The sequence below is a fragment of the Pipistrellus kuhlii genome, unplaced genomic scaffold (genome assembly GCF_014108245.1).
Source record: "Pipistrellus kuhlii isolate mPipKuh1 unplaced genomic scaffold, mPipKuh1.p scaffold_m20_p_3, whole genome shotgun sequence".
Taxonomy (NCBI): Eukaryota; Metazoa; Chordata; class Mammalia; order Chiroptera; family Vespertilionidae; genus Pipistrellus; species Pipistrellus kuhlii.
In genome coordinates this window covers 989,519-1,015,061 of record NW_023425529.1, presented here as the reverse complement: position 1 = coordinate 1,015,061, position 25,543 = coordinate 989,519, and the positions used below count along the sequence as shown (strand labels likewise).

The window sequence follows — 25,543 nt, the reverse complement described above, 5'->3', positions numbered from 1 at the left end:
ATGAAATAAACAAATGACAGCGAAAGCCTGTTTATCAAGATAATTGTTTGTTGCTCCTAGATCAAAAGATGAGCATAGAGATGGCGTTTTGGGTTTTTTAAGATATTCAGTATGTGCCATTTTTATTTTTTTATTTTTAAAAGCTGATTTTTATTGCTTTCTTCTTATGCTATTTAATCCCTTATGTTGTTGAGATTTTAAAGATGTGGGAATTACAGCTGGCTGTAAAAGAGTGCCTAATATTTGTTTTTGTTTTGTTTTTAATTTTATTGAGGTATAATTTACATACCATAAAATTCACCCATTTTAGGTAATAGAATTAAAACATTTCAGTAATTTTACAGTCGTGTAATCATCATCACAACCCAAATGCAGAACATTTCCATGTTTACCCATTTGCTGTCAGTCCTTGTTCCCATTCCCATCCCTAGGTATCCACTAATTTACTTTCTGTCTGTATAGATTTGCCTTTTCTAAAATTTTATGTAAATGGAGTCAAACAATATGTGATCTTTTGGGGATGACTTCTTTCACTGAATGTAATGTTTTTGAGGTTCACCTATGTCGTAATATGTATCAGTAGTTTATTCCTTTTTATTGCCGAGCAGTTTTCCACTGGGTAGGTGTACCATACTGTATAAGTTCACTGGTTAATGGACATTTGGGTTCATTTATGAATAATATGAATAATGGGGCTATTACAAATAATGCTGCTGTAAGCATTCTCACTCACAAATGTTTGTTCTGACATTACATAAATGATGAATAACCAAATGAGAAAATAGGGAAATTTCATTGCAAAATATTTTAATCTGAAAATAAAAAATCTTATCTTAGACCATTATCAGATTGCATTTTTACATTATATTAATTTCTTATTATCCCTTAAAGTGCTTTCCAGACTTGCAATATCATAGTAATCCTGTTGTTCTAAGGTGGTAAAATCTCATACAGTAGAGATTCACTTTTAAAATTTTATTTTTATAGTCATTATCACTTGAGCTTCGCAATAGCCTTAGAGCAGTTAGATAGGACAAGTATTATTACTTGTCCCTCATTTGCTGCTACCAGAGGGAGTCTACATTCATATTCTGAGGTAATTGCTGTAGGAATCTCATCAAGACTATGCTTCCGGTTTGTGGAGTGCACAAAGGATAGGGTAGCGCCAAAGGACTGCTCTTACATGTGACGTAGATCCACGTTTGGAGTCTTTGTAGCTTATTCATTCCACAGATATTTGTTAAACATCTAGTACCTGACAAGCACTGTGTTAGAGAGGGATTGAGACATGAAAGGTATACTCTTAAGAAATTAACTGTGGAAGCCCAGAGGAAGACTATATCTAATGTGAAGGAGCCTTGTGGATAGGGAGGAGGTTATCAGTGCATTTTTGAGAATAGTAATAGCTTATACCTAGTTAGTAATAATAATAGCTAATGCCTAGTGTTTACTCTTTCCCAGGCATGTTCTAAGCACATGGCTTATATTTACTCATGTCATCTTCACAACAACCCAGTGAGGCAAGTCATATCTTTATCTCATTTTGCAGATGAGAAAGCTACAAAAACCGAGGCCGGTAAGTTGATCAAGGTCACACCACCAGTAAATGGCAGACCTGGAATCTGAACCAGGCAGTGTGCCTCTAGCATCCGTGTCTCCTGCAAAGGTCTCTCGCAGTAGCTGGCCCCCAGGCTGTATCTGGAATGACGTTTTGTACTTTGGCAGAAGATGATTGAGATATGTCTATGTGGCTTTCTAGACAGAGAAATACCACACGGAAAAGTAAGAAAGGCACAGGGTTGAGAGCGAGTATGAGACTACTTTTGAAGAGGTGGATGGTAAGAGATAAGACGAGAAAGACAAGGCTGGGTAAAGAATTTGGGTTTTGTGCTCTAATTTTTAAAATTATACCAAAGATACCACTTTATCCTTAGTATTAATTTTGTTCTTTTTAAGGCTTTCATTCTTTTTTTCTTGTAAAACTTATCATACAACTAGAAAAGTGCCTAATATACAAATATAAAACAATGAGTTATTTTAAAATAACCACCTCTGTGGTCAAGAAATAGGTTGTTGCTGGGAGCCAGCAGCCCCTTCTAACTAGTAGTGATCTCTGCTGGTCGTAGTCCGTCCCTTCCCTTTCTGCTTTTACCACCCACATACCGTATTTTTCCCACGTTTAAGACGACCCCCTAATTTTACAGTTAAAACATAGGTTTAGGCCTATATTCACTGAATAAGACTACCCCCCACTTCAAAGAAAAGACTTACTTTGCCGTCAAGATCTGCAGGTAATTTTTGTGCAATTTTGATCTTTTGCCCCCCATTTTCGGTTGACTTTTTTTGTTTTAAAAGCCGTCTTATACGCCGGAACATATGGTACCTCTAAATATTATAGTTTGGCTGATTTTGAACACAGATTCACATGCTATATCCTAGTATATAACCTGGTCATTATGCTTGCAAAATCCATCCCATGTTGTTGTATGTAGCTGTTATTTATTCTTTTTTATTACTGTACTAGAGGCCCGGTGCACAAAATTGATGCATGTGTGCCGTCTCTAGGCATGGCCAGCAATCAGGGCCTATTGGGGCTGTCTTGCCCAGTCCTGATTAGGGCTGGGCCTGCTGGGGCCTATGGGCAGCAGGCCACTGGCCAACCTCTGGCTGCCGGACAGGGCCTGCCAGAGGGGGAGAGGGACCGAGGGACGTTGGCTGTAGGAACACACTGACCACCAGGGGGTAGCTCCTGCATTGACTGTCTGCCCCCTGGTGGTCAGTATGTGTCATAGTGACTGGTTGACCAGTCATTCGGTCCTAACAGTCGCTTAGGCTTCTGTATATATAGAATGGCATTCCATTTTATGAATATTCCAGAATGTTTTTATCTCTTATATGAGAATATTTCAGTTATTCCCAGTTAGGGGTTATTATGAATAATGCTGCTCTGAATATTTTTATATATGTCTTTTTGTGCACATGTGCATGAATTCTGTTGGGTAGATACCTGGGGTGGAATTGCTAGATCATGAAGTATGTCTGTCTTTAACTTTACTAATAGAACAGAAGAGCCAGACTGCATTCCAAAATGGATGTAGCAGTTGACATTTTCACACAATTAGTATGTGAGAAGTCCCAATTGTTCCATATCCTTGACAGTACTTATTCTCAGCTCTTAAAGTTTGTAGCTATTCTGGTATATCATGATATATATATATATATCATGATTTTTGGGGAGGGTATTGGGTATTTTTTCATTATGATTGTTGTTGTTTTTTTGTATTTTTCTCATTTACTATTGAGGCGAGGCATTTTTTTTCATATATTTATTGGCCATTTAGGTAATATAATTTTTTTGTTTGTTTGATGATGTTCCTCATTGAACCTTTTGCCCATTTTTTATTGAGTTAGCTGCCTTTTTTTTTTTAACTTGTTAGAACTCTTTAATGTTTTGAATATGAGCCATTGATTGGTTTTATATGCCCTGCTTTTTTACTTTCAATCTTCAATGAACAAAAATTCTGAATTTTTGTGTAGTCATATTTATCTCTTTCTTTCTTTTTATTTTTATTTTTATAATAGGTGCTTTTTGTATTCTGTGTAAGAGATCCTTCCCTACCCCTAGGTTATGGAAACATTATTCCATATTATCTTCTAGAAGCTTTATTATTTGTTTTTCACATGTATAGTTCACCTGGAATTGATTTTTTGTATATGGTAAATCTTAATTAACTTCTTAGTACTCCTCTGTCTTCAAGATACTTTTTATATTTTGCCCAGATTTTCTGGCTGTCCTCGGTATTGATTGGTCTGGATTACATAGTTTACCATCCGCAGAGCAAATATCTCTTCTAAAGTTTTGGTTTCACTTTGACTTCAAAATGATCTGTTCTCTAAAGAGGCCTTAATAAATGTTTACTATAAAAATAAAATTAAAAAGACTGAAAAATATATAGATTCATAGTTTTTTTCCCTTTTTTTTTTAAAATTTGAGATCAAAAGAGAAGCTTGTTTCATCAGTGTTTCTCTTAACTATAAAATACTGTTAGACAACTTAAAACTTGCTTCATAAAATAAACAACTGTACTACTTGCAGGATAATTTTAGAACGTTAATCATGTAAATTTTCAAATTAAAGAGCATCCTCTATTGAACATTGACTTTGCTGATAAAAAAACAGTTTAACAGTGATAGTAGCTACCTCTCTCTCTCTGTCTTTCCATATATTTCAGCCTCTTTTTTTGGCTACCGGGGGACTGTGTGCAAACCACATCCAGAATGCTTTTAGTTTGTGCCACAAAATATGAAGAAAATGTTTTCAGTTTATGGCAACTAGATCCATGACATACGACGCTCCAGGAACTGTTTTTGCATGCATGCGAATGGAATAGCAAACTGGCATGGTTATTGGCAAGGGAAAGCTAGCCACGTGGCTGATGTTAACATGCTTTTTAAGACAGCCAGATCAAGAAATGTCTGAAGAATCTGAGACTGTAGCAGGAGAAGATTTTCAGTTATTAAAACTCAGCCTCGGGAAGCCAGGGGAAGGCAGTTTCTTGTGAGCCATTTACAGCTTCGAGAAGGAGAGCGTAGTGCAGGCGCCAGAGAGGAAAACCTGACGTAGCCTCCGGGGAATGCTGCCAGGGGAAGCACACACCAGTGTCCCGCTCTCACCAGAACCCCACCTCGCCCTGCCACTTCTGTTTCTGAGGTTCACAATGGAGGTTATAGCCAAGATATTAGGAATGAATGTGAGTATGTGGAAGTTATGGCTCTCAAGCCACCCACTTCCTTCCTGCCCAGCTCTTGCTTATAACCATTCTCTTTCTCTTTTAAAATTAATGATTAGCCAAAGTGTGGTCTGAGGGTCCCTCCCCACCTGCCATCCAGACCCTTTCAGGGGGTCTGTGAGGTCACAACTATTTCATTAGTACTAGAGTGATATATGCCTTTTAAACTCATTTTCTCATGATTGTAGAGTTTTTCCAGATGCTACATGACATATGAGACTACAAAAGGTTGAATGCAAAAACAGAAATTAGGATACAGCTGTTGTCTCTTAAGATATTTGCAAAAATGTAAAACAATGGCACTTTTCTCAAATTTTTATCTTTTAAAATATTTTTAATTTTAAAATGTTTATTTGTGTATGTTTTTAATATATTTTTATTGATTGCAGAGAGGAAGGAAGAGGGATAGAGAGACAGAAACATCAATGAGAGAGAATCATTGATCTGCTGCCTCCTGCACACTCCGTACTAGGGATCTACCTCATAATCGGGGCATGTGCCCTTGACTGGAATCGAACCTGGGATCCTTCAGTCTGTAGGCCGAGGCTCTATCCACTGAGCCAAACTGGCCAGGGCTGTTTTTTTAAATGAATACTTAGGAATAAATATTTTAAATTTTTCATAGTTTACTTTTTAATATGGTAAATATTGACAGTTATGACCCAAATAAACGAAAGCTCTTTAGGGTCCTTAATAATTTTTAAGAATCTAAAGAGAGCCTGAGGCCAAAAAGTTTGAGCATCACTGCTTTAAATCCCGTCAATTTCAGATGAAACCCTAGTTTCCATGAGGGCTGCAAAGATTGTCTAGCCCATTGTTTTAACTGCATTCCCGAAACTTCTGTGCCACACAGTTTAGCGCTTAGTTTTTGTGGAATTGCTTCCTGTGCTAGTTTTCTTCTTCTTAGAGTGTAAGGCTTCTGAGGACAGGGGTATCATAAATGAGAGCTTTTGAAGGCATCCATGATACATGTTTTTATTTATTTTTCTAAAAATACATTTTATTGATTTTTTTTTTTACAGAGAGGGAGAGGGATAGAGAGTTAGAAACATTGATCAGCAGCCTCTTGCATTCCCCCCCCCCCCACTGGGCATGGACCCTCAGCCAAGGTACATGCCCCTGACCGGTATCGAACCTGGGGCCTTTGAGTCCGCAGGCCAATGCTCCATCCACTGAACCAAACCGGCGAGGGCAGTTTATGATACATATTGCTGTTCACAGCAGGAACAGTTAGTAATGATGACGATGATTATTATCTTCAATATCAATATTAAAATTTCCCAAACTCACTGGTTTATTGAAGAACCAATATGCCTTTACAATTTTTTAAACAACCTTAATAGAAATAGTTACTTGATTAAAAACAGCAACGCTACATAAAATCAACATACATATGGGAAAAGATTAAAGCCTTTTTAAAAATCATAAATTGTCAATAAATTGGCTATAAAAGCTGAGTATGTTAGTTGATCTGTTTAATTTTTATGTGACCAACAATTGCTATAAAACCTGAGCATAGGCCCTTGCTCTGAAAACACCGAGCATCGTGCTGGGCACTTATAAGCATTCAGCAAAGGTTGAGTTGAATATGCTGTTTCAGTAGCCGGCCATCTCTACTGTTCTTGTAGCAGGCAACTGTCACTCCCTGCCCCCACCTCAGCTGCGTGTGGGTCTTCAGAAATTAGCCTTATTTTCCTAAGCCCTTTCTGTTAAGGAACTGGCAAGTTATCTTATACTAAGCTAGAGGACATTAGTTAACTGACCAAACTAAAATAGTAGCTTAGTAGCTGAAGGTGAGGCACATGCCTTTTCCTTCATCCTTGCTGCAGATTAAGGTGTGTGTGTGTGTGTGTGTGTTTATCAACACTCTCTGACTTAAAATATATAAGAATGAATTTAACAGTTTTATGTCAAGGTCCTGCTGTTAATCCCAAAGTTTCCTTCATTGCTTCTCCCCGGAAGCCTGAGGGTCCCATACAGGTAGAATATTGCCTTGAGACCCAAGCATTATTTCATCATGGTGTTCCTAGAACTGAGCATGATACCTGGCAGGTGGCTCATTCGCTGAATGAATGAAATGAAATTTGTACTATGGCCCTGGATAAACTATTGTAACTTAGAAGCAGCATCCTTATTTGAGTAAACTAAGAATATTACGACTATATTGAGTTGACTTTGTTTTCCCCCTGCAAAGTAACTGTGTTTATTCCATAAGAATTTATTGGGATGTCCTTTGTACTAGTACTGCTTTAAATGATGGTCATGCAGTGATAAATCAGACTTAGATCGTGTGTTCAGCAAACCTAGTAGTATAAACAGCATATACAAGCCTAGTGGACATAAATACAAAGTTCAGTCGCTAACTCAGCGGAAAGATCCATCCATATCACCTATAGCAAGAGAGAGGAATCAAGAAAGACTTCATAGAAAAGGTTTCGCTAAGCCTGCATCTTGAAGGCTGAAAAGAAATTTGCCCTGTGAGAAGGAAAGCAGTTCCAAGTGAAAACAGCATGTACACAGTTTCAGGCACATGAAACCATGGGGTGTTTAAAGCAATGTGGTTTTGTGAGTTGAAGCTGGGAGGTGAACAGGTACCAGGCCTTGTGACAATATCGTGCATTGGAAATTAGATTTTATCTTGAAGATGGATGAGAGATATTGCAAAGGCAATGTGGATTTGCACTTTATAAAGGTAATTCTAATGGCAGTGGAGGTGGGCTGGGTCTTGAGGGTAAGAAAATCAATTAAAAAACCATTTGAATAAATAGGGTGAGAAACTGTGCCAGGACTAAGGCAGTAGGAATAGGGAAGAAAGTATATCCTGAAGTAATGTATGTTTGGTGGAAGATGCTAACGAGGTCCCAGATTTTTTCTTTAGGTGGGATGATGGTATTTCCAAGAGAGGCTAAAGGAGAGGATTATTTTACTTACCTTATGTTTTAGGGCAGTGCTTGGCAAACTCATTAGACAACAGAGCCAAATATCAACAGTATAGCGATTGAAATTTCTTTTGAGAGCCGAAAACCGACTTTTGCGCATGGGCCACGAAGTTTCAGTTGCACTGTATGTGCGTGCCTGCACGTGGTATTTTGTGGAAGAGCCACATTCATGGGCCCAAGGGGCAGCATGTGGCTCGCAAGCTGCAGTTTGCTGACCACTATTTTAGGGACCCAGAGAACATAAGGCAAAGAAGACGTATGAGCTAGTTGTAAGATGTCTTTGAAGATTGTAATAAAGATCAACACTGGGGAGAGACTTGGGAGTCATCAAGATACAGGTAGTAGTCAAATCTCTGGGAGAGGATAAGGACATGTACATAAAATAGAGAAAGGAAAGGATGACAAATCCAGAGACAGAGAAGCATCGATCTGACCATCACACTTCAGAGGAAAGGCAAGAGGTGGCAGGGCAGGGGGTAGGGGAGAGACCAACCAAAGGACTTGTATGCATGCATATAAGTATAACCAATGGACATAGACACTAGAGGGGGTGAAGGCATGAGCAAGGGGGTGGGGGGAGGACAGTGGGGAGATAAGGACACATATGTAAAACCTTAATCAATTAAAAAAAAAAAAAAGGAAAGGAAAGGATGAACTCCTGAGGAACATACCAGTAATGAAAGGACAGGTAGAGAAAGGACATGCATCAAAAGAAATGGGTATGAAATGGTCTAAGAGGTGCAAAACAATGAATTTCACCCCTTCTGTGTGGTAAAGGGGCTAAACATGTTCCATATCAGTTTGGGCATCGAACTAAGCTCGATCTTTGAAGCTATGAGTTGAGTTTGGTTCTCTGACCACAATCCCTGTCCCCCAACTCCCACATACAGAAGCAGCAGCTCCTTACCCAGCCCCAGCCTGCCCAAGATGGGAATCTGAAAATAAACAGTATTGACAAAGGCCTTGGGCTGGCTGCAAATCCAGGGAGGCAGGAGAACTCAGACACAGCCAAGGGACCAGGAACTATTATAAAAGAAGGTGCCCCTAGCCCAGTGGCTGGATCTATCTGCATTATCCTTAATTGCCAGATAGGAAAGGAGCTTCCAAAAGAGTTTCGGGTCTTTCTGATGTTTAAATGCCCAAATTAAAGCAAAGGTAATGAATAATATTCATTGTATTTGGCAACTGGGACTGATAGAGAAAGAAATCAAATTGCAATGATTAATAAGTGAATGAAAGAGAGAAGGACATTGAGACCACAAATAAAATTTTCTTTTTATAAAAGCTTGACTGGGAGAGGAAAGAGGGGAGGGAGGACACAAAAGCTCGAGGAGGTTATAGATTAAAGGGCTGATTTTAGGAATGGGCAGACTTGAATATTTTTATAGGATTTCCAAAGTGTCAAACTGAAGTAGAAGTGACCGGAAACTGCAGAGATCGCGGAACAATAGTCACTTGTGTATGGTGGCTGAATAAACCCATTTGCCTATAGCAGTGGTGGGCAAACTCATTAGTCAACAGAACCAAATATCAACAGAACAATGACTGAAATTTCTTTGAGAGCCAAATTTTTTAAACTTAAACTTCTTCTAACGCCACTTCTTCAAAACAGACTCGCCCAGGCCATGGTATTTTGTGGAAGAGCCACACTGAAGGGGCCAAAGAGCCGCATGTGGCTCTCGAGCTACAGTTTGCTGACCACGGGCCTATAGCAATGCTCCCTCAGGCGTTTGTTGTTGTTATTTGTGTTACTTAATTAACTAGGCTCCTTGCCCACCTGAGCTGGGAATGCTGCTTACCAAGCTGGAGTTGGGGTGTCCTCCAGGTCCATGCTTGTCTCCTGGGAACACCCCCCCAGCCTCCTTGCTAGGGTTTTGTTCCTCCCTCACATCTGCTACTTCACTTAAGACATCTTTTCCTGACGTCATGCTTGAAGTTAGGCCAGTTGCCAGTGACATAGGCAGTCTGGGTTTTCAGTGTTATTAGTGACTCAATGAAAAGTTTATAGCATATTCTTAATAGTTTGCCACCCCAAGTGATGCCCAAACAGATAAATAGTGGTGAGTCTTGGGAACACTGAGGTTGGGGGAGAGAAGACAGCCTTATGTTATTTGATTTTTTTTATATGAGAATCAAAATTGAATTTAAAAGAATTACGCTATATAATCAAGTTTGAAAATGAAACCTACCATATCAGAAGTGATATTATTGATAATAACTATAGTTTTTTTTTAATATGTATTTTTAAACTTGCCTTATTTCTAAGGAAAGATGCAGTTTTAATTACATTCTGTGGGTTTAGTTAGGGGCTTGGCTGTGGAGGAACTCAAATCTACTTGCAGGTTAGCTGGTCCCGGGGGTTGATTTAGTCCAGGATCCTCTGAACCTTCCCAACCCCTGTGTAAATCCCAAGGTCAGCCTGGTTATTCTGCAAGAGAAGAGAGAAAACTCGAGTGGTTCACATAGTTGACTGCTGCGGCTGTATATGATTAGATAGTAGGATTACAATATATACCCTGTTTCCCCAAAAATAAGACAGTGTCTTATATTAATTTTTGCTCCCAAAGATGCGCTAGGTCTTATTTTCAGGGGATGTCTTATTTTTCCATGAAGAAGAATACTGTACACATTTATTGTTAAATGAAAATAAAGGAAATTTAGTACCTGTATACGGTACGGTAGTACGGTAGTTGTCAAAACAAACCAGACAAATTGTGAATCCTACAGTATCAAGAATTTACTCATTTATTCAATGACAATCATGTCATCATCTTCTGGAACATCATCATAACAATCCAATTCCTGAATTTCCTGGTGAATTTCTTGTGACTCCATTTCTTTCAGAATCAGTGGACCAAATCTCTCATGTTTAGCCTAGGGGGGCCTTATTTTCGGGGGATGCCTTATATTTCACTCAGAAGGAAACCTGTAAATAGGTCTTATTTTCGGAGGATGTCTTATTTTCGGGGAAACACGGTAGTTCTGAACATTTCAAACTGATATTTTGAAGGAATTTGCTCATACCTTAGAAGGAAACTAGGACTGTAGATAAAACTTTAACTAGATCATTTCAAATGTTGATTTTAGAATTAAACTTTATGTTTATCTTGAGTATGAATCCATCTGATACAGAGGCTCACAGCCCTGTGGAGAGTAATGAAGCTGGAACACTGCCCAGTCTCCCTTGCCTGCCTCTCCACTGCTTTCACTCCTTTTCTCTCACTGGATGACAGAGTCCGGGACCAGCTGCCAAGCAGGCAAAGGGCTGAGCTGGCCACCGTGTCCTAAGCTTGTCTGTTAACAAGATATGTAATAATGAGCTACTTTATGAAGTTGGTACAGCGTTTAGACTACTGGTAAGTCTAGAGAAGCAGTCCTGTTTAGCATGGGCAGAAACTAATCAGAATAGAGACCCGAAAATTAGAGTTGTCATCTTAATGATTTGTAGTGACAGTAAATTAAAGAATCCAGTCTGTCTCTGAGGTACTGAGGGTCACACATAACTGCATAGCTCCCATTCTCCGTGAGGGCCAAACCCATCTTGGAAGTGGCAGCTGGCTTCTTCCATGTCCCCCAGTGCCTTTTATTTAATGGGGAGCATCTGTGTTGAAGCACTGGGGTATAGGGATCATGTCAGGATTCAGTTCAGTTTATGTTTATTAAACTGCTACCTGATACCAAATTCAAAGATGTGTGAGACAGATATCTTGTTGTCTTGAGTGAAGGAAATAGACCCATGGATATTACCAATATTACATGGTATACCTCAGAGGAGGAACACTTAGTGGAGCCAGGGAGGGTAGCGAAAACTTCAAAACAACACCCGAGGCAGATCTCAAGAGAGGAGTGGAAGGGAATTAGGCAAAGGGTCCTCAGAGACATCAGTGCCAGGAAGTCATGTGGGCAAGGAAACCAATAGCAGTCCATGTGAACAGAGTGTAAAGTGATGATGTAGCTAAGAGAGATCTTGAATTTTACCCCAAAAGTAATGTGTAACTCTTGAGTGAATTTTGGCAGTGATATATTCAGAGATCAAATTTTCTTTTTAGAGATTGCTGGGACAGTGTATAGTAGGAGGATAGGGATAATAATTAAAGTATTACTAATATTCATTACATAGCACAATTCCGTTTAAGTTTTGTTTATTCAAATACTAAAAAACAAAGTGACATAGAGGTGATGGCAGATAAGGGGGCAGCAGATGTTTGCAAGTCTCGCTGAAGTTCCACCTCAAACACTGTGACATAAGGTGGGACTGAAGCTGTCGTTTACAGTCTGTAGCCATGGGGAATGGAATGCACTTCCTTGGACAGAAACATTGATTGTGAAACTAAGGGGCCAATTTCCAAACAGTGACAAGCTTTCTGGCACAGTGTGGATGCTAATGGCGGATACATCTCTGCCAGTTTTGCCCGGCATTGTTTTGCCCGGCATTGTTTTGCCCACCTGTACACACACAGAGGTCCAACCTCGAACAGAATATCCTCCTGATGTTCGTTTTTGCCGTTGTAACATGAAGTGACAGGCTTGGGGTCTCTAAGTATCTATTAATAAATGACTGTCATTTCATATATTTTGATGTATTTGAATATTCACAGATATAAAAATATGTATTTCATATATATTAAGAGACATTTCATCTTGAAATGAAAAAAACATTTCACAGCATTTATTAGCATCTTGCTATGATCTGATTTGATTTTTAAGAGGCCATTCCAGCCATTACTTGGGAATGGATTGGGGAGGAGCAAGAATAGGCTCCGGGAGGCCAGCGAGGAGGCCTTCACAAGTGAGAAGTGATGATGGCAATGAAAATGAAGAATTGTGGGTAGATCCGAGATGCATATTGTGAAAGCACAAATGACAGGACTTGCTGATGGCTATGAGAGGACTGGGCTAGAGTGGGAAATCCAAGATGAATCTGAGGTTCTGACCAGCAGCTAGGTGGAGGATGGTGCCCCTGTTTGAGACAGGGGAGATATGGAGAAAGAGGTCTGGGAAGGGATGAAGAGGGAAATTTGGGATGCAATATTAAATCTAAAGCGATTATGAGACATCCTCACATGAAATGGAGAAGTTGAAAAGGCAGTTTGCTATTTTTCTGGTAGGATATGAGGGTAAAATAAATAATAAAAGTATAATGTAGGTTTTAATGTTTCTTCAGCAAGTATTCATATTTCAGTTCATATTCTTAATAACCACTTGGCTTTACTAGTATTGAGCATGTGGTTGGTGCTGCCTTGTACTAAGTGTTCACATATATATATTTTTTTAATAAGTTTTTATTGTTCATATTATTACAAATGTTCCTTTCCCCACCCCCACCATTGCTCTCCTCCACCAGGTTCCCACCCCGCCCTCTGCCCTTTCCCCTCTCCCCATTGTCTTCATCCATAGGTGCACAGTTTATGTTCAGTCTCTTCCCACGCCCCCCTCTCCCCTTTTCCCCAAGAATCGTCAGTTCACTCCCCTTCCATACCTCTGATTCTATTATGTTCAACAGTTAAGATTGTTCATCAGATTTTTTTAATTTCCTTGGTTTTTAGATTCACTTGTTGATAGTTACGTATTTGTTGTTCATAATTTTTATCTTTGTTTACTTTCTCTTCTGAAAGAACCCCCTTCAGCAATTCATATAATTCTGGTTTGGTGGTGATGAACTCCTTTAGCATTTTTTTATTAGTGAAGCTCTTTATCTGGCCTTCGATTCTGAGTGATAGCTTTGCTGGGTAGATTATTTTTGGCTGTAGGTTCTTGCTATTCATCACCTTGAATATTTCTTGCCATTCCCTTCTGGCCTGCATGGTTTCTGTTGAGAAGTCAGCTGACAATCGTATAGGTGCTCCTTTATAGGTTACTACCTTCTTTGCTCTTGCTTCTTTTAATATTCTCTCTTTGTCTTTTGCTCTTGGAATTTTAATAATGATGTGTCTCCGTGTGGTCCTCTTTGGATTCCTTTTGTTTGGAGTTCTGTGCGCTTCCTGGACTTGTAAGTCTAATTCTTTCACCAGGTGGGGGAAGTTTTCTGTCACTATTTCTTTCAGTATGTTTTTGATATCTTGCTCTCTCTCATCTTCTGGGACCCCCATAATTCTGATGTTGGTTCGCTTGAAGTTGTCCCAGAGGTTTCTTACATTATCTTCAATTTTCTGGATTCTCTTGCCTTCTAGCTTCTGTGGAGGAGTGTTTTCTGGCTCTTTATGTTCCAAATCTTTGACTTGATTCTTGCGATCTTCCCTTCTGTTTTTAGGACTCAGTAAAATATTTTTTATTTCAGACAATGTATTCTTTATTTCTTGTTGATCCCTTATCATTTCTTGTTGACTCCTTATTAATTCTAGTTGATCTCTTTTCATATCCTCATAGGCCTTATCCATCTTTTCTAGGAAATTCTTGAAAAACCTTATAAGCGTAGATTTGAACTCTATATCCAGGCGCTTTTTGTCCTCCATTTCTTTCGTTTGTGATCTATTTTGTTGTCGCATTTCGCAGTTACAGATGGGACGGGGTTTCAGGGTGGAGCCTGCAGCTTTGGCTTCTGTCAGCCCCGCCCTACGCGGGTCCTTCAGTGCTCGCTGCTGCCGGCGCCTCTGAGAGAAAGGTGCCCTCGATTTTCGCCTGCTGCCAAACAGTCTATGCTCTCCCCCAATGAGCCCGGTATTGGGGTTCAGTTCAGTTGGAAGTGGAGTTGGAGGTGGCGTTCAGAGCAGTCTGGAGCCCAGGTCTCCTTCCCGTCAGGGCAATCCCGTGGCACAGCCGACCGTCTCTTCTCTGCACGCAGTGTGCGCGCCTCCGGGACCTCCTTTCGCCTCTCCCCGGGGTTCCGCCTTACAGCCTGGCTCCCTATGGCTGAGCCTGAGTCCCAGGGGTCTGGCCCAGAACTGGGGTTCAGAGCAGTCCCAGCACAGTCGGAGTTTTATCTCCTTTCCGCTAGGGAATGCCCGCCAGGCACTCGGCCTCCCTCCTCTCCGGCTCCGTCCTCTCCGCGCAGCGCGTCTCCGTTCCTTGGGCTTTTCCAGCTCCTCCGCGCCTCCTTCTGGTTTTCTCCTTGCTTCTCGCTGTAGAATTTCCAGTCAGTCAACCTCCCTGCAGTTCTGGGCAATGTCCGTTTTATATTTTAGTTGTATTTTATTGAAATTGTTGTGTGCGGCTGCGGCTAGGTGTTCACCTGGGCGCAGCCATCTTGGATCCCAGTGTTCACATATTTTATTTAAACTTCCAAAGAACCCTCTGAGAAAGATGCTGTTACTGTTTCCGGTGTTGAATGAGGAAGCTGAGGCTTGAGCCGTTAGGCTATTAGCTAGTAGATAAGTGGTTCCCAACCTCTTCTTGGCCATGCCCTAAGCATCTCTAAAATCCTGATGTCCCTCCTCCCTTGTGATATTTAATTCTTACTATTCAAAAAGTGAGCTCCTATGCACATGGAGGAAGCCTCAAAGGCCATTTACTTGGTCTAAACATGGCATCCATGAAAGAGAAAAATAAAAGAACAAAAGGACAATTGAAATACTAGGAAGAAATCACTAAGGAATTGTTGGAGAAGCCTGAATGCGGACTGGGCTGCCTGAATTCTGAACTTGTGTTCCGCCATTTGCCATGGCATCTTGCTGAGTGTGTGGCTTACTGTGATTTTTCTCTCTCTTCAGGGTTTTGGTTTTTGCACTGAATGTAGTCTAGATTCATCTTCACGGGCGTGTGTTGCCCCAGGATACTGTCAAAGGTAAGTTTTTAAAATTTCTTTTTACCCAGTATCAGCATTGAATGGGAAAGTCTTCGTCTTAATAAGAATAAAAGTACATTTTGATGTCATTACTTGTTTCCAGAGTTCTTACGGAAGGGTATTTAGAGTGTTCATCACATCAGCCCTTTTGTATTTCTACATTGTTAGGTCCCCTTAAAAAGCATTTGTATTTAGGTTGATACTGATATTTGGTGTCTCATCGTTTTATGAAGCTGTAATTTGTCATTAGGATTTAGCAATTCCACAGTTTTATGCGAGTGTATTCCTAGCTTCTCTGCTAGTCTGCCCCTGCTGCAGTTTGTAGTCCACATCAACTGCCCGCGTCAGCTTTCTAAATGAGAGATTCATTCGTGTCAGTCCTTTGCCTAAACAGCTCTCATGGCTCCCAGTTGCTACAGATTTCATCCTTTCAAAACCTAATTGCAACCAACATTTCTGGCTTCTTTCTTACTGAACCCCTATCCGTAGCCTTTTCCTATTTCCCAGATAGATAGTTCTTTCTCATAGCTTTGTGCCTTGATTGATACTTTGCTCTTTGCTTAGAGTTTGGAAGAGGGGAGAAAAATGCAACTACACTCCTTCTTCTTGTATCTTTTCTTTTTTTCTCTTTTTTTTCAATATATTTTATTGATTTTTCACAGAGAGGAAGAGAGAGATAGAGAGTTAGAAACATCGATGAGAAAGAATCATCGATCAGCTGCCTCCTGCACACCCCCTACTGGGGATGTGCCTGCAACCAAGGTACATGCCCTTGACCGGAATCGAACCCGGGACCTTTCAGTCCACAGGCCTACGCTCTATCCACTGAGCCAAACTGGTCCCGGCTCTTGTATCTTTTCTATTGTCCCCTTCTAGATTCTCTCGGCGATTTTCTTTTCCATCTGTGTTCTAGGAGCACCTGTCATTATTATAGTAACAAAGCATTCATTACTTTACATTAGAGTTGTTTGTTAGTATTTTGTCTCCTTTACTAGTCTATAAACCCTTTGAAACTTCTTGGAGAGGAACTGTTCTTTTAGTGCCTGTTGTCTGCTCCTAGACACCTTGTTCAGTGTTATACATATATTAGAGGCCCGGTGCATGAAATTTGTGCATGGGGGGGGTGGGGAGGGCCTCAGCCCAGCCTGCAACCTCTTCAATCTGGGACCCCCTGGGGGATGTCTGACTGTTTTTAGGCCTGATCTCAGGACCACTGGCTCCTAACTGCTTACCTGCCTGCCCGCCTGATCACCCCTAAACTACCTCTGCCTGCCGGCATGATTGCCCCTAACTGTGACCCCTGCCAGCCTGATCACTCCCTTATCACTTCTGCCTGCTGGCCTGATCACCCCTAACTGCCCTCCTCCCTTTTCCCCCCTGCTGGTCACCCCTTACTGCCCCTCCTGCCAGTGAGGTTGCCCCTCACTGCCCTCCCCCTCACCCCTGCCAGCCTGGTCACCCCCAACTGACCCTCCTGCCGGCCTTGTCGCCCCATGCAGCCTGCTGTTAGATCTTCCATCTGGTTGTTTCTGTTGTGATGGCCCCTGGCTTTTTATATATTAGAATTATTTAATTTAATCCTATATCATCACCTCCTGAACAGTTTTATGGGTAAAAATAATGAAGATTAAAAAGGTAAGTAACTTGCGCAAGATTACACAGCTACCAAGTGTCAAAGAGTAATGATTTTGCCCGTTCAAAACCAGTGCTTATTGTACTAGGCCACATTAGCCTAGCACCATCTGGCATGTGGTTGGGACTCAGTAAATATTTATTGAATTGCTATCTATTGCAGTTTAAGTGAAAAGGACTTTAGTTGATTAATCTAGTCATTCCTACATGGAGATTTATTGAATTCCCATTAAATACAGCTACATAGTTTTAAATAAACTGTGAGTATAGAGTGTAATGCAATATAGTGTCTGGTACTAAAAGGTCAACAGTCTAATAGGAAAGGCATTTATGCAAGCAAATAAGTCCAATAAAGTTGCAGATCCTATAACAGGGTTCAAATAAGATCCTCTGGGGACATTGAAGGAGAAATCAGCAGTTCTACCTTTCTAAGAGCTGTGTCTTAATGAGGACTATCAGGGGAGGAAGGGGCACAGGGAATAATATGAATAAAGCCATGGACTCCTGACACAGTCAGGCATATTTGTGAAGCTATAAGTAGCTCAGTGTGGTTGGAACAAAAGGAACAAAAGGCCTGGCTAGTGACACTGGAGAGACAGGTGAAGGCTGGATCCTGAAAGGCTTTGAAAATATTAGCGTATTTGCCAACTTTTAGAGGGGACGTAGCATATTCTGTATGACATTCCTCATAGTTGGTCATTAACATTTGTCGGGTCCTGCGTGTGCTGAAGCACTGTGCCAGGTCACAACTATCTGTCACTTACTGTGTATGGCAAATTGATGACAGCTCTGAGGTGAAATGATGTGCTGAAGCGGAAATGAAGTGCTTATGTTGTCACGTCATTTTTGACAGCTTTACCACCACTTGTTCACCCCGCCAGTTAATGTTCACATAACTGGACTTTGTCACAGCTTTGTCATCACTCGGTTAGCACCAATACACTGGACCCTATGTCACTTCCCACGTGGAACCCCTCACTTAACCATAGACTTCTGCATTGCCTGATTCTCCTTCCGTATTGTCAAAAGGACAGGAAACTGACCTAGAATCTCAGACACAACTATAAGCTATGCCTTCAAATAAGAATGTTATCAAGACTTTTTCAAAAAACACATGAAAAATATTAAGGGTAGTTTCAAAACAACAAGAGAATGAGAGGGAGCAAATTAAATAAAGGACAAATAATAAACAGGTATCTGTATGAAATACAGTAAGTAGGCAGATTATATGGTGTGAATCAGGAAGGGTTTTTAGAATTACAAAATGACTGAATATGAGAAGGATGGGAATGCGTGGCGAGAATGGAAGGTTTGCCTTAGTGAAGGCTCACTGTCCCCACAGGCACCAACCACATTCAGCCACCAAGTTGGAACTGAAAGGGACCCACTAAATAATATTCTATTTCCTGTTTACATTCTGAAACAATGGAAACAGACGATGAAGGAGTAAGACAGGCAGAGAACAAAATTTCACTTTTATTCTAAGTTGGCATGGGAGAACTGAACTCCAGAACTGAACAGGTTTTCTCCCCCAGCAGCACTAGTCTGGGATAGAAAGCACTGGTCTCCTAGAAGGAAGAAAGGAGCAGAGCAGAATAGGTACCCCCCAGGGGAAGGGGGGACAAAGTTGGGGGGAGAGACTCTGCAAGCACAGTTTCCTCTTCTAGGCTCACAGCAGGAGTCAAGGCTATGATAAGACAAGGAATAGCAATCGGACTGATAGTGCCCTGTGTGGAGGGGAGCATCAGGGGTGAGGAAGAAGTGTTTCTCCTCTAACACTCACCAGCTTTTGTCTCTTACACAGTAAATGTTGGTCAGCGGGGGTGTGTCTGTCCCCCTGAGGTCAGGGATAGTCTCAGGACCGTCCCACTCTTACTTTCATGGGGACACCACCCCACTACCAATCGCTGTTCTCTTGGGACCATCAATAGATTTTTGTCCCCAGAAGATTCTAAAATGGCTCAAAATGGTATACAAATTATATGAACTCAAAGGCTAACCAAAATCATTTCAGCACTGTCCCTACCACCACCAAATTTAAAAAATAAGCCTACCTCCAGCCCAAGAGCAGATAAAGTTACGTTCCCTGAATGCAATGCTCAGTCTTGCCAAAGATTGTAGCATCGATACATTGGTATTGGAGAGAGGGAAGAATGGGTGAGTTTCTCTTGGTTTGAGCCTCACCATGCTCCCGTTAGTCCATGCCAGTGTCCAGAATATATGATTTGGACACTGCCACCATTTGGAACAATCTGCCAGCAAGAAGTTAAATCTGGAACTGTGCCTTTATCATATCTATGGGAGAGGGGAAGGGAGCCGTAATGCACATGTTTTCTCTTTTAAAGATTACTATTTGAAATATCACCTCCTTCTCGCAAAATGTAGATGTTTATAGTGGCGGCCCCAGTTACCAGCTTCCCTCTCTTCCTCTCTTCCTCCCTGCCTCTGTTCTTCCTCCCTCTCTCTCTTTTCTCCTTCCCTCCTGTGAAGTATTGTGAGAAACATCTTAATTTCCAATTCCCCTTTGAATTGCCTATGGAAGCCTAGCACAAACAATTTAAACCTAGCTCACTGGTTTTGCAGCTCATGTGCTATTTCAAATTTAGTTGCCTTGCAGCTTATATGCATCAAATAATTGTTCTCATTAATATCCAAAAGGCCTGTGTGAAGAAAGTCTTTTTTCCTAAAGTCTAACAATCTTTGTCTCAGCCGTGCCTGCTGAGGAAAAGCTGTGTCAGCATAATTCAAGGTCAGGCATCAGCCTTCTGTGCTTTGAAGCTACCCAGGCCTGCTAATGCCCTGTTCCCTTTACTGAGGCCAGCACAGCTGGCATTTGCCTGCTAGGTCAGAGTGGCTAGTGTATGCCGAGACCACTTGTGCCTCTGACATCCAGAGCTTTCAGTACTGCGCAGAGTGCGGCTCCTTTCTTTGCTGAGGCCGGCAAAGCCCTCCAGCCTTCGCTGAGGCTTCCTGTGCCGGTATGCGCAGCCTGTCTCTATAGAAACTGCCAACTGCCACTACCCGCCGAAACTGGTTTGGCTCAATGGATAGAGCGTCGACTTGGGGACTGAAGGGACCCGGGTTCGATTCCGGTCAAGGGCATGTACCTTGGTTGCGGGCACGTCCCCAGTAGGGGGTGTGCAAGAGACAGCTGATCGATAACTCTCATCGATGTTTCAACTCTGTATCTCTCTCCCTTCCTCTCTGTACAAAAATCAGTAAAATATATTTAAAAAGGGGGGGGGGGGAAAGAAAAAAGAAGAAACTGCCACTACCTGAAGACAGAGTTGCCATAACTACAGTCACCACTAAGGTCAGAATACAGTGTGGCCTATGGTTTATAAACCTGTAATTTGGCCTCAGTAATTAAAAGCTAGGGTACAACTGTAAAAGCTCATGTGGCCCAAAGTAAACACTTTGCCCCCCTCAGTAAAGACCAAGGCCCTAAGTCCTGGCCCCCACAGAAGCCTCAGGAATTCCACATGTACATTACTCCGCAAATTTTACTTCCTGTCTGTTTATCAAGACTGATCTCATCCAGTAGGTGTTAGGGTTTGTGAGATACCCAATAAGCAGCAATCTTAATTTTCCCTTGGCTGAATTCTGTACCAATTGAGAAATAAGATAAGAGAAAGGCATTTGGGAGACCAAAAACATAATTGCTCTTTCTATGAAAATTAAATTGATAGCACTGGAAAAACTCAATCAACATATCTAGAAAGATTTGGTATGTAAATTACTTCCAAATGTCTTTAAGTTCTAATGCTACTTTCCTGAGACAATGATTGTGTTTCGGAGATAATGCATTATAGGCACAGCTGACCAAGAAAGGTCCCCATTCTCTCAGTGCCATTTCCATTTGAATGTGCTGGGAAAAAGGAATGCTTCTTCCCTCTCCAAGGTTTTCTCCTGGCTCTTCTCCCCGCCACACACACCACCCCAGAGGAGGTACAGGATCTTACCTGAAGGCACGTCCAGAGGGAGAAACAAGATATGTGATCTCTCTCTTCCTTTTGGAAGCCAGCCATCCCCAGGGAGCGCCCATTCTCCTCTGCTCCTGCCCCTATCAATGCAGGCCCCTCACAATCACCTGCGAACAGGCAAGTCTGAAGAGTTCTGGGGTTCAGTGTTAAGTTCACATGCCTGCAGATTCAAGCTGAATCCTCCAGTTTAGCTTTATTCATAATAGAGATAATATTTTGATCTCCCACATGCCTCCATAAAGAGATTTCTCTGCACACAAAAAAGTGCACTATGAAGCATCTTTTTAGCTTTTATATTTTATATGAGCCTTTTAAAGCATTTGAAACATTTAAAAATATTTGTACCTGCATGTATAATACAGATATTTGTGTCACTTTTGAGTAATGATTACTCAGTACTTACTTATTTAATGAATTAATTTGAATGTTGCATAAACTTATAGTTGTTCTTAATAAACTTTTACTAATTCATTGTATTCTTGGAGGAAAATTACTTTTTATTGTCATGCCCTATGAATAACCTGTTCTCTTATAAAAAGAAATTGACATTTAATTTATTAAGCACATTTTCTTAAAATAAAACAAGTAGAATCAATCATTAGAGTACAGCATAATTTCAGTCATAAAATATCACAAATGTGAATATAAGTTATAAATGCAAGAAACCCAGCCAGTTTTAATAGCCTAGCTTAATATCCAGGCAGTACAATTGGCTACCGCATAACAATCCTATCTAATAAAGAGGGAATATGCTAATTGACCCTCACACCCTCACAAGGTGGCAGCGCCCAGTCCCCTCAGCCCTGCCTTATCTAGCTGGAGTTCCCCAGTCTCTTCAGCCTTGCCTCATTCAGCCAGAGTCCACCAGTCCCCTCAGCCCCTCCTCACCCAGTCCCTGCAGCATCCAGCCTCATCTATCCTCAGTCCCCAAATTCCCTCAGACCCGTAGGGGAAGGCAGTTGGGGGCGATTGGGCTGGCAGGGGAGAACAGTTGGAGGCGATGGGGCTTGCAGGGAATGATCATGTCAGCAGGGAGCAGTTAGGCATCAATCAGGCCTGCATGAGAGCAGTTAGGGGGCTATCAGGCTGGCAGGCAGAGTGGTTAGGGGCAATCAGACAGTGAGGCAGGTGAGTGGTTAGGAGCCACAGTCCTGGATTGTGAGAGGGATGTCCAACTGCTAATTTAGGATCAGGCCTATACTGGCAGTCAAACATCCTCCTAGGGGTCCCAGATTGGAGAAGATGCAGGCTGGGCTGAGGGACACACATCCCCATACACGAATTTCATGCACCGGGCCTCTAGTTGATTCAATGCTTTACTTAGGTAGACATCCTAGTATTTGTACTGTATGAGTTACTGAAGATTTTCACTATCACTTCTGCCAAAAGACAAATAAAAAGAAAATTGTCTAGTACTGTTTAATACTCCAATGTCTTAAACTTTTGCTAGCTAACCTTCCTCAAGGTGGGGAAAATTCTCTCTCTACTTCAGTTATATGTGTATAGACAGACAGATGTACATACACACACACACAGGTTAAGGTCGTACTTCACAGTGTACTGTATCAGTAACAATTTCAGTCTAATCTTTGAAAAAACAAATGTCTGAACTGAATTCCTTGTGTGTTTTTCTCTTCCTCCCTCTCTTAGGCGGTATTTGTGTGTTTCTGCAGAGTTTTGCACAGAGTCTGTTCCCATGCAAACCAATGAGGGAGAAGTATCGGAAGAAAGTGGTTCCAAGGTCAGTGAATTGCTAAAGGTGTAAACAATATGAGTAGAAAAACAGAGACATTGGATGAGTGGAATGGGTATTTTGTTTTAGGTGAATTTAGAAATTAGATTGGTTTAAGGTAGACAACCGTAGATTGAGGTTTTTTTCCTCAATATCCATTTTTGTTATGCTATATGAGAAATTTGAAACAGATTTTACTGAACTCCTGGAGAACTTAATGATTAATTTGTAGAATACTTTACCTTTTAATATTTTGTTATACAAGTTATTTATACTTATTTGAAAATTAAAATAAATTTCACTCTACCTTTTAATATTTTGTTATGCAAGTTATATATATATATATATATATATATATATATATATACTTATTTGAAAAATTAAAATAAATCGAAAGTGTGTACAGTAAAAAGTAGAAGTATTCCTGTTGCACAGAGGCATCACTGATTACTTTTTACACATTTTTTATTATACATTTTTAAGTAGTAGTTTATTGTTTTTTTAATTATTTATTGACAAAATAAATTATTTTGAAAGTCATTTGAAAGACACTAAGACTCAACAGATACAGATTCCAAATTCATATTCTGTCCAACCCCTCTCACTGTCTCTGTCATGCCATTGGTTTGGTTTTTCAAGCTAAAGCTTAAGTGACTGTTATCACTGTCAAACCCTCTATATAAATAGTTATCTGTGTATTTATGTATAACAGTATGATCTGTCTTTGTGTCCTGAATCTGCTTGGCTCTTTCTCTGTTTGGAAATATAGGACCCTCAGTAGCACCCTCACTTCACCTCCCTCCTTCTCCTTTCATTGCTGTCTCTAGTCCCCCCCTGGAAGTGCCAAGGATGCCTCACACTGTGTGCAGGCCAGTGCCCAGCACTTACAGCATTATTGTCTGCCCTGGACCCTCCTAAGGGGATTCCTTTTTTTTGTCTCCCCTGCTACTGGTAGTCTCTGTGGAAAGGCTTATTCCTTCACCAGAGTAAAAGTGGAGAGGCGTCAAAATGTCACTGAGAATGGTCAAAACATCACGTTGTGTGGAAGATGCCAGGAACAAAAGGTCCTTTTGTGTGATTCCATTTATATGAAATAATGCAGAATAGATAAGTACATTGAGATAAAACACAGCCTGGTGTTTATCAGGGGCTGTTTGGGGGAGAAGAGAAAATGAGGAATAAGTACTTAGTAGGTACAGGGTTTCTAGTTGGGGTGATGGAAGTGTTTTGGAACTTGATAGAGATGGTAGTTGTACAACATTGTGAATATACCAAATGCCACTGAATTGTTCAACTTATAATGGTTAATTTTATGTTATGTGAATTTCACATCAGTAAATTATTATTTTTTTGTTAATCCTTACTCGAGAATATTTTTCCGTTGAATTTTAGAAAGAGTGGAAGGGAGTGGGAGAGATAGAGGGAGAAACATCAATGTGAGAGAGCCACTTTGATTGGTTGCCTTCTGCATGCGAGCGAGCCTACAATCATGCCCTTGACCAGAATCGAACCTGGGATCCTTCAGTCCTAGGCTGACGCTCTATCCACTGAGCCAAACTGGTTGAGACATATCAGTAAATATTTTTTTTAAAGACAGGAAAAAAAAAATACAGTCAAACCTTGATTCTTGAATGTCTCCCATCTCAAACAATTCACTTCTCAACCTGACAACCCTTTCATGCTGATACTTGTAAGATCAGTCACATGTCTCTCAGATGACAAACAAAGGAGAGAATGTGCAAGTAAGAGTCAGTTTACCAGAAAGGATCCAAGATGGCGGTGTAGGTAAACACACCTAAACTGCTGCCGTGCACAACAATTTCAAAACTACAACTGAAAGACAAAACGTCTATCACCCAGAACCACGGGAAAGCTGACTGAGGGGAAGCTCTACAGCTAGACTGAAAGAGAAAAGAGCATTCAGAGCACAAGCGCTGAAAAACTGAGGTACCGGAGCGTGAGCGCGATCGGGCTGGCAGCGGATCCTGGCTGGTGGAGGGCGTTGCTTTCTTCAACCTGAAGACAGACAATCTGCCAATCTCTCTGAAATCCAGTTTCTGGAAACAAGCTGGACTGTCTGCCATCAGGTCTGAAAGTGAGGATGGCTTGCTTGCAGAGCTGCACGCAAGAATAATTGTTTGCTGTGCTGGGGCGCAAGATGCAGGGACGTGGTCGGAGAGACAGAGACGGCTGATGCAGCCGTTGCTGTTTGTCACGCCCTAACCTAGTGACGCCCTAACCTATTGATGCCCCACACAATCTACAAATACACCCAAGCTCCAAGCAGCGGCTTTTGCATATGAATGGGCTTCTCTATTGCAGTTTAACCTAGCAAACTTGCAACCTGGTGCAGACAGCTCCAAAACCTCCAAGCTCTACGCAGGGAGGAGAGGACTGTGGTTCTCACTTTAGCTCCTGCAGAGTGGCCTCAGACAGTAGCTGAACTGAACCTCATTGGAGATCCAGAAGCCAGTGTATCTAGTGATCAGTGTGAGACACCAGATTTCAACTCCTCACATCCATAAGTGACACTTCGGGAGGCAGACTGAGTGAGCACCAAAGCCCCCTAAAACAAGGCCTGCACCATAAGCATGTCTCCAGCGCAGCAGTTCTTCCATTAGAGATAACAGCGGGTCCTCACAGCCAATTGGCCTGGAGGTCAATTCCTCCCAGTGTACCAACAGCAACCAAGGCTTAACTACAGACTTTGCACTCAGCCCACAAAGATGTGTACCAAGAGAATCACC

The 25,543-nt window shown here is 41.3% G+C and overlaps 1 protein-coding gene across 11 annotated transcripts in view; it reads left to right on the top strand.

Moving 5' to 3' along the window:
- TNRC6B (trinucleotide repeat containing adaptor 6B) overlaps positions 1 to 25,543 on the top strand; it is a 205,166-nt gene that overhangs the window by 34,480 nt on the left and 145,143 nt on the right. For all 11 annotated transcript variants that reach the window (XM_036459340.2, XM_045587461.1, XM_036459346.2 and 8 more), the window contains exons 2-3: positions 15,376 to 15,449; positions 22,715 to 22,805. In XM_036459340.2, the coding sequence (XP_036315233.1) occupies positions 22,771 to 22,805 (35 nt within the window). In that variant the 5' untranslated portion in view covers positions 15,376 to 15,449; positions 22,715 to 22,770. The remainder of the gene's footprint in view (positions 1 to 15,375; positions 15,450 to 22,714; positions 22,806 to 25,543) is intronic.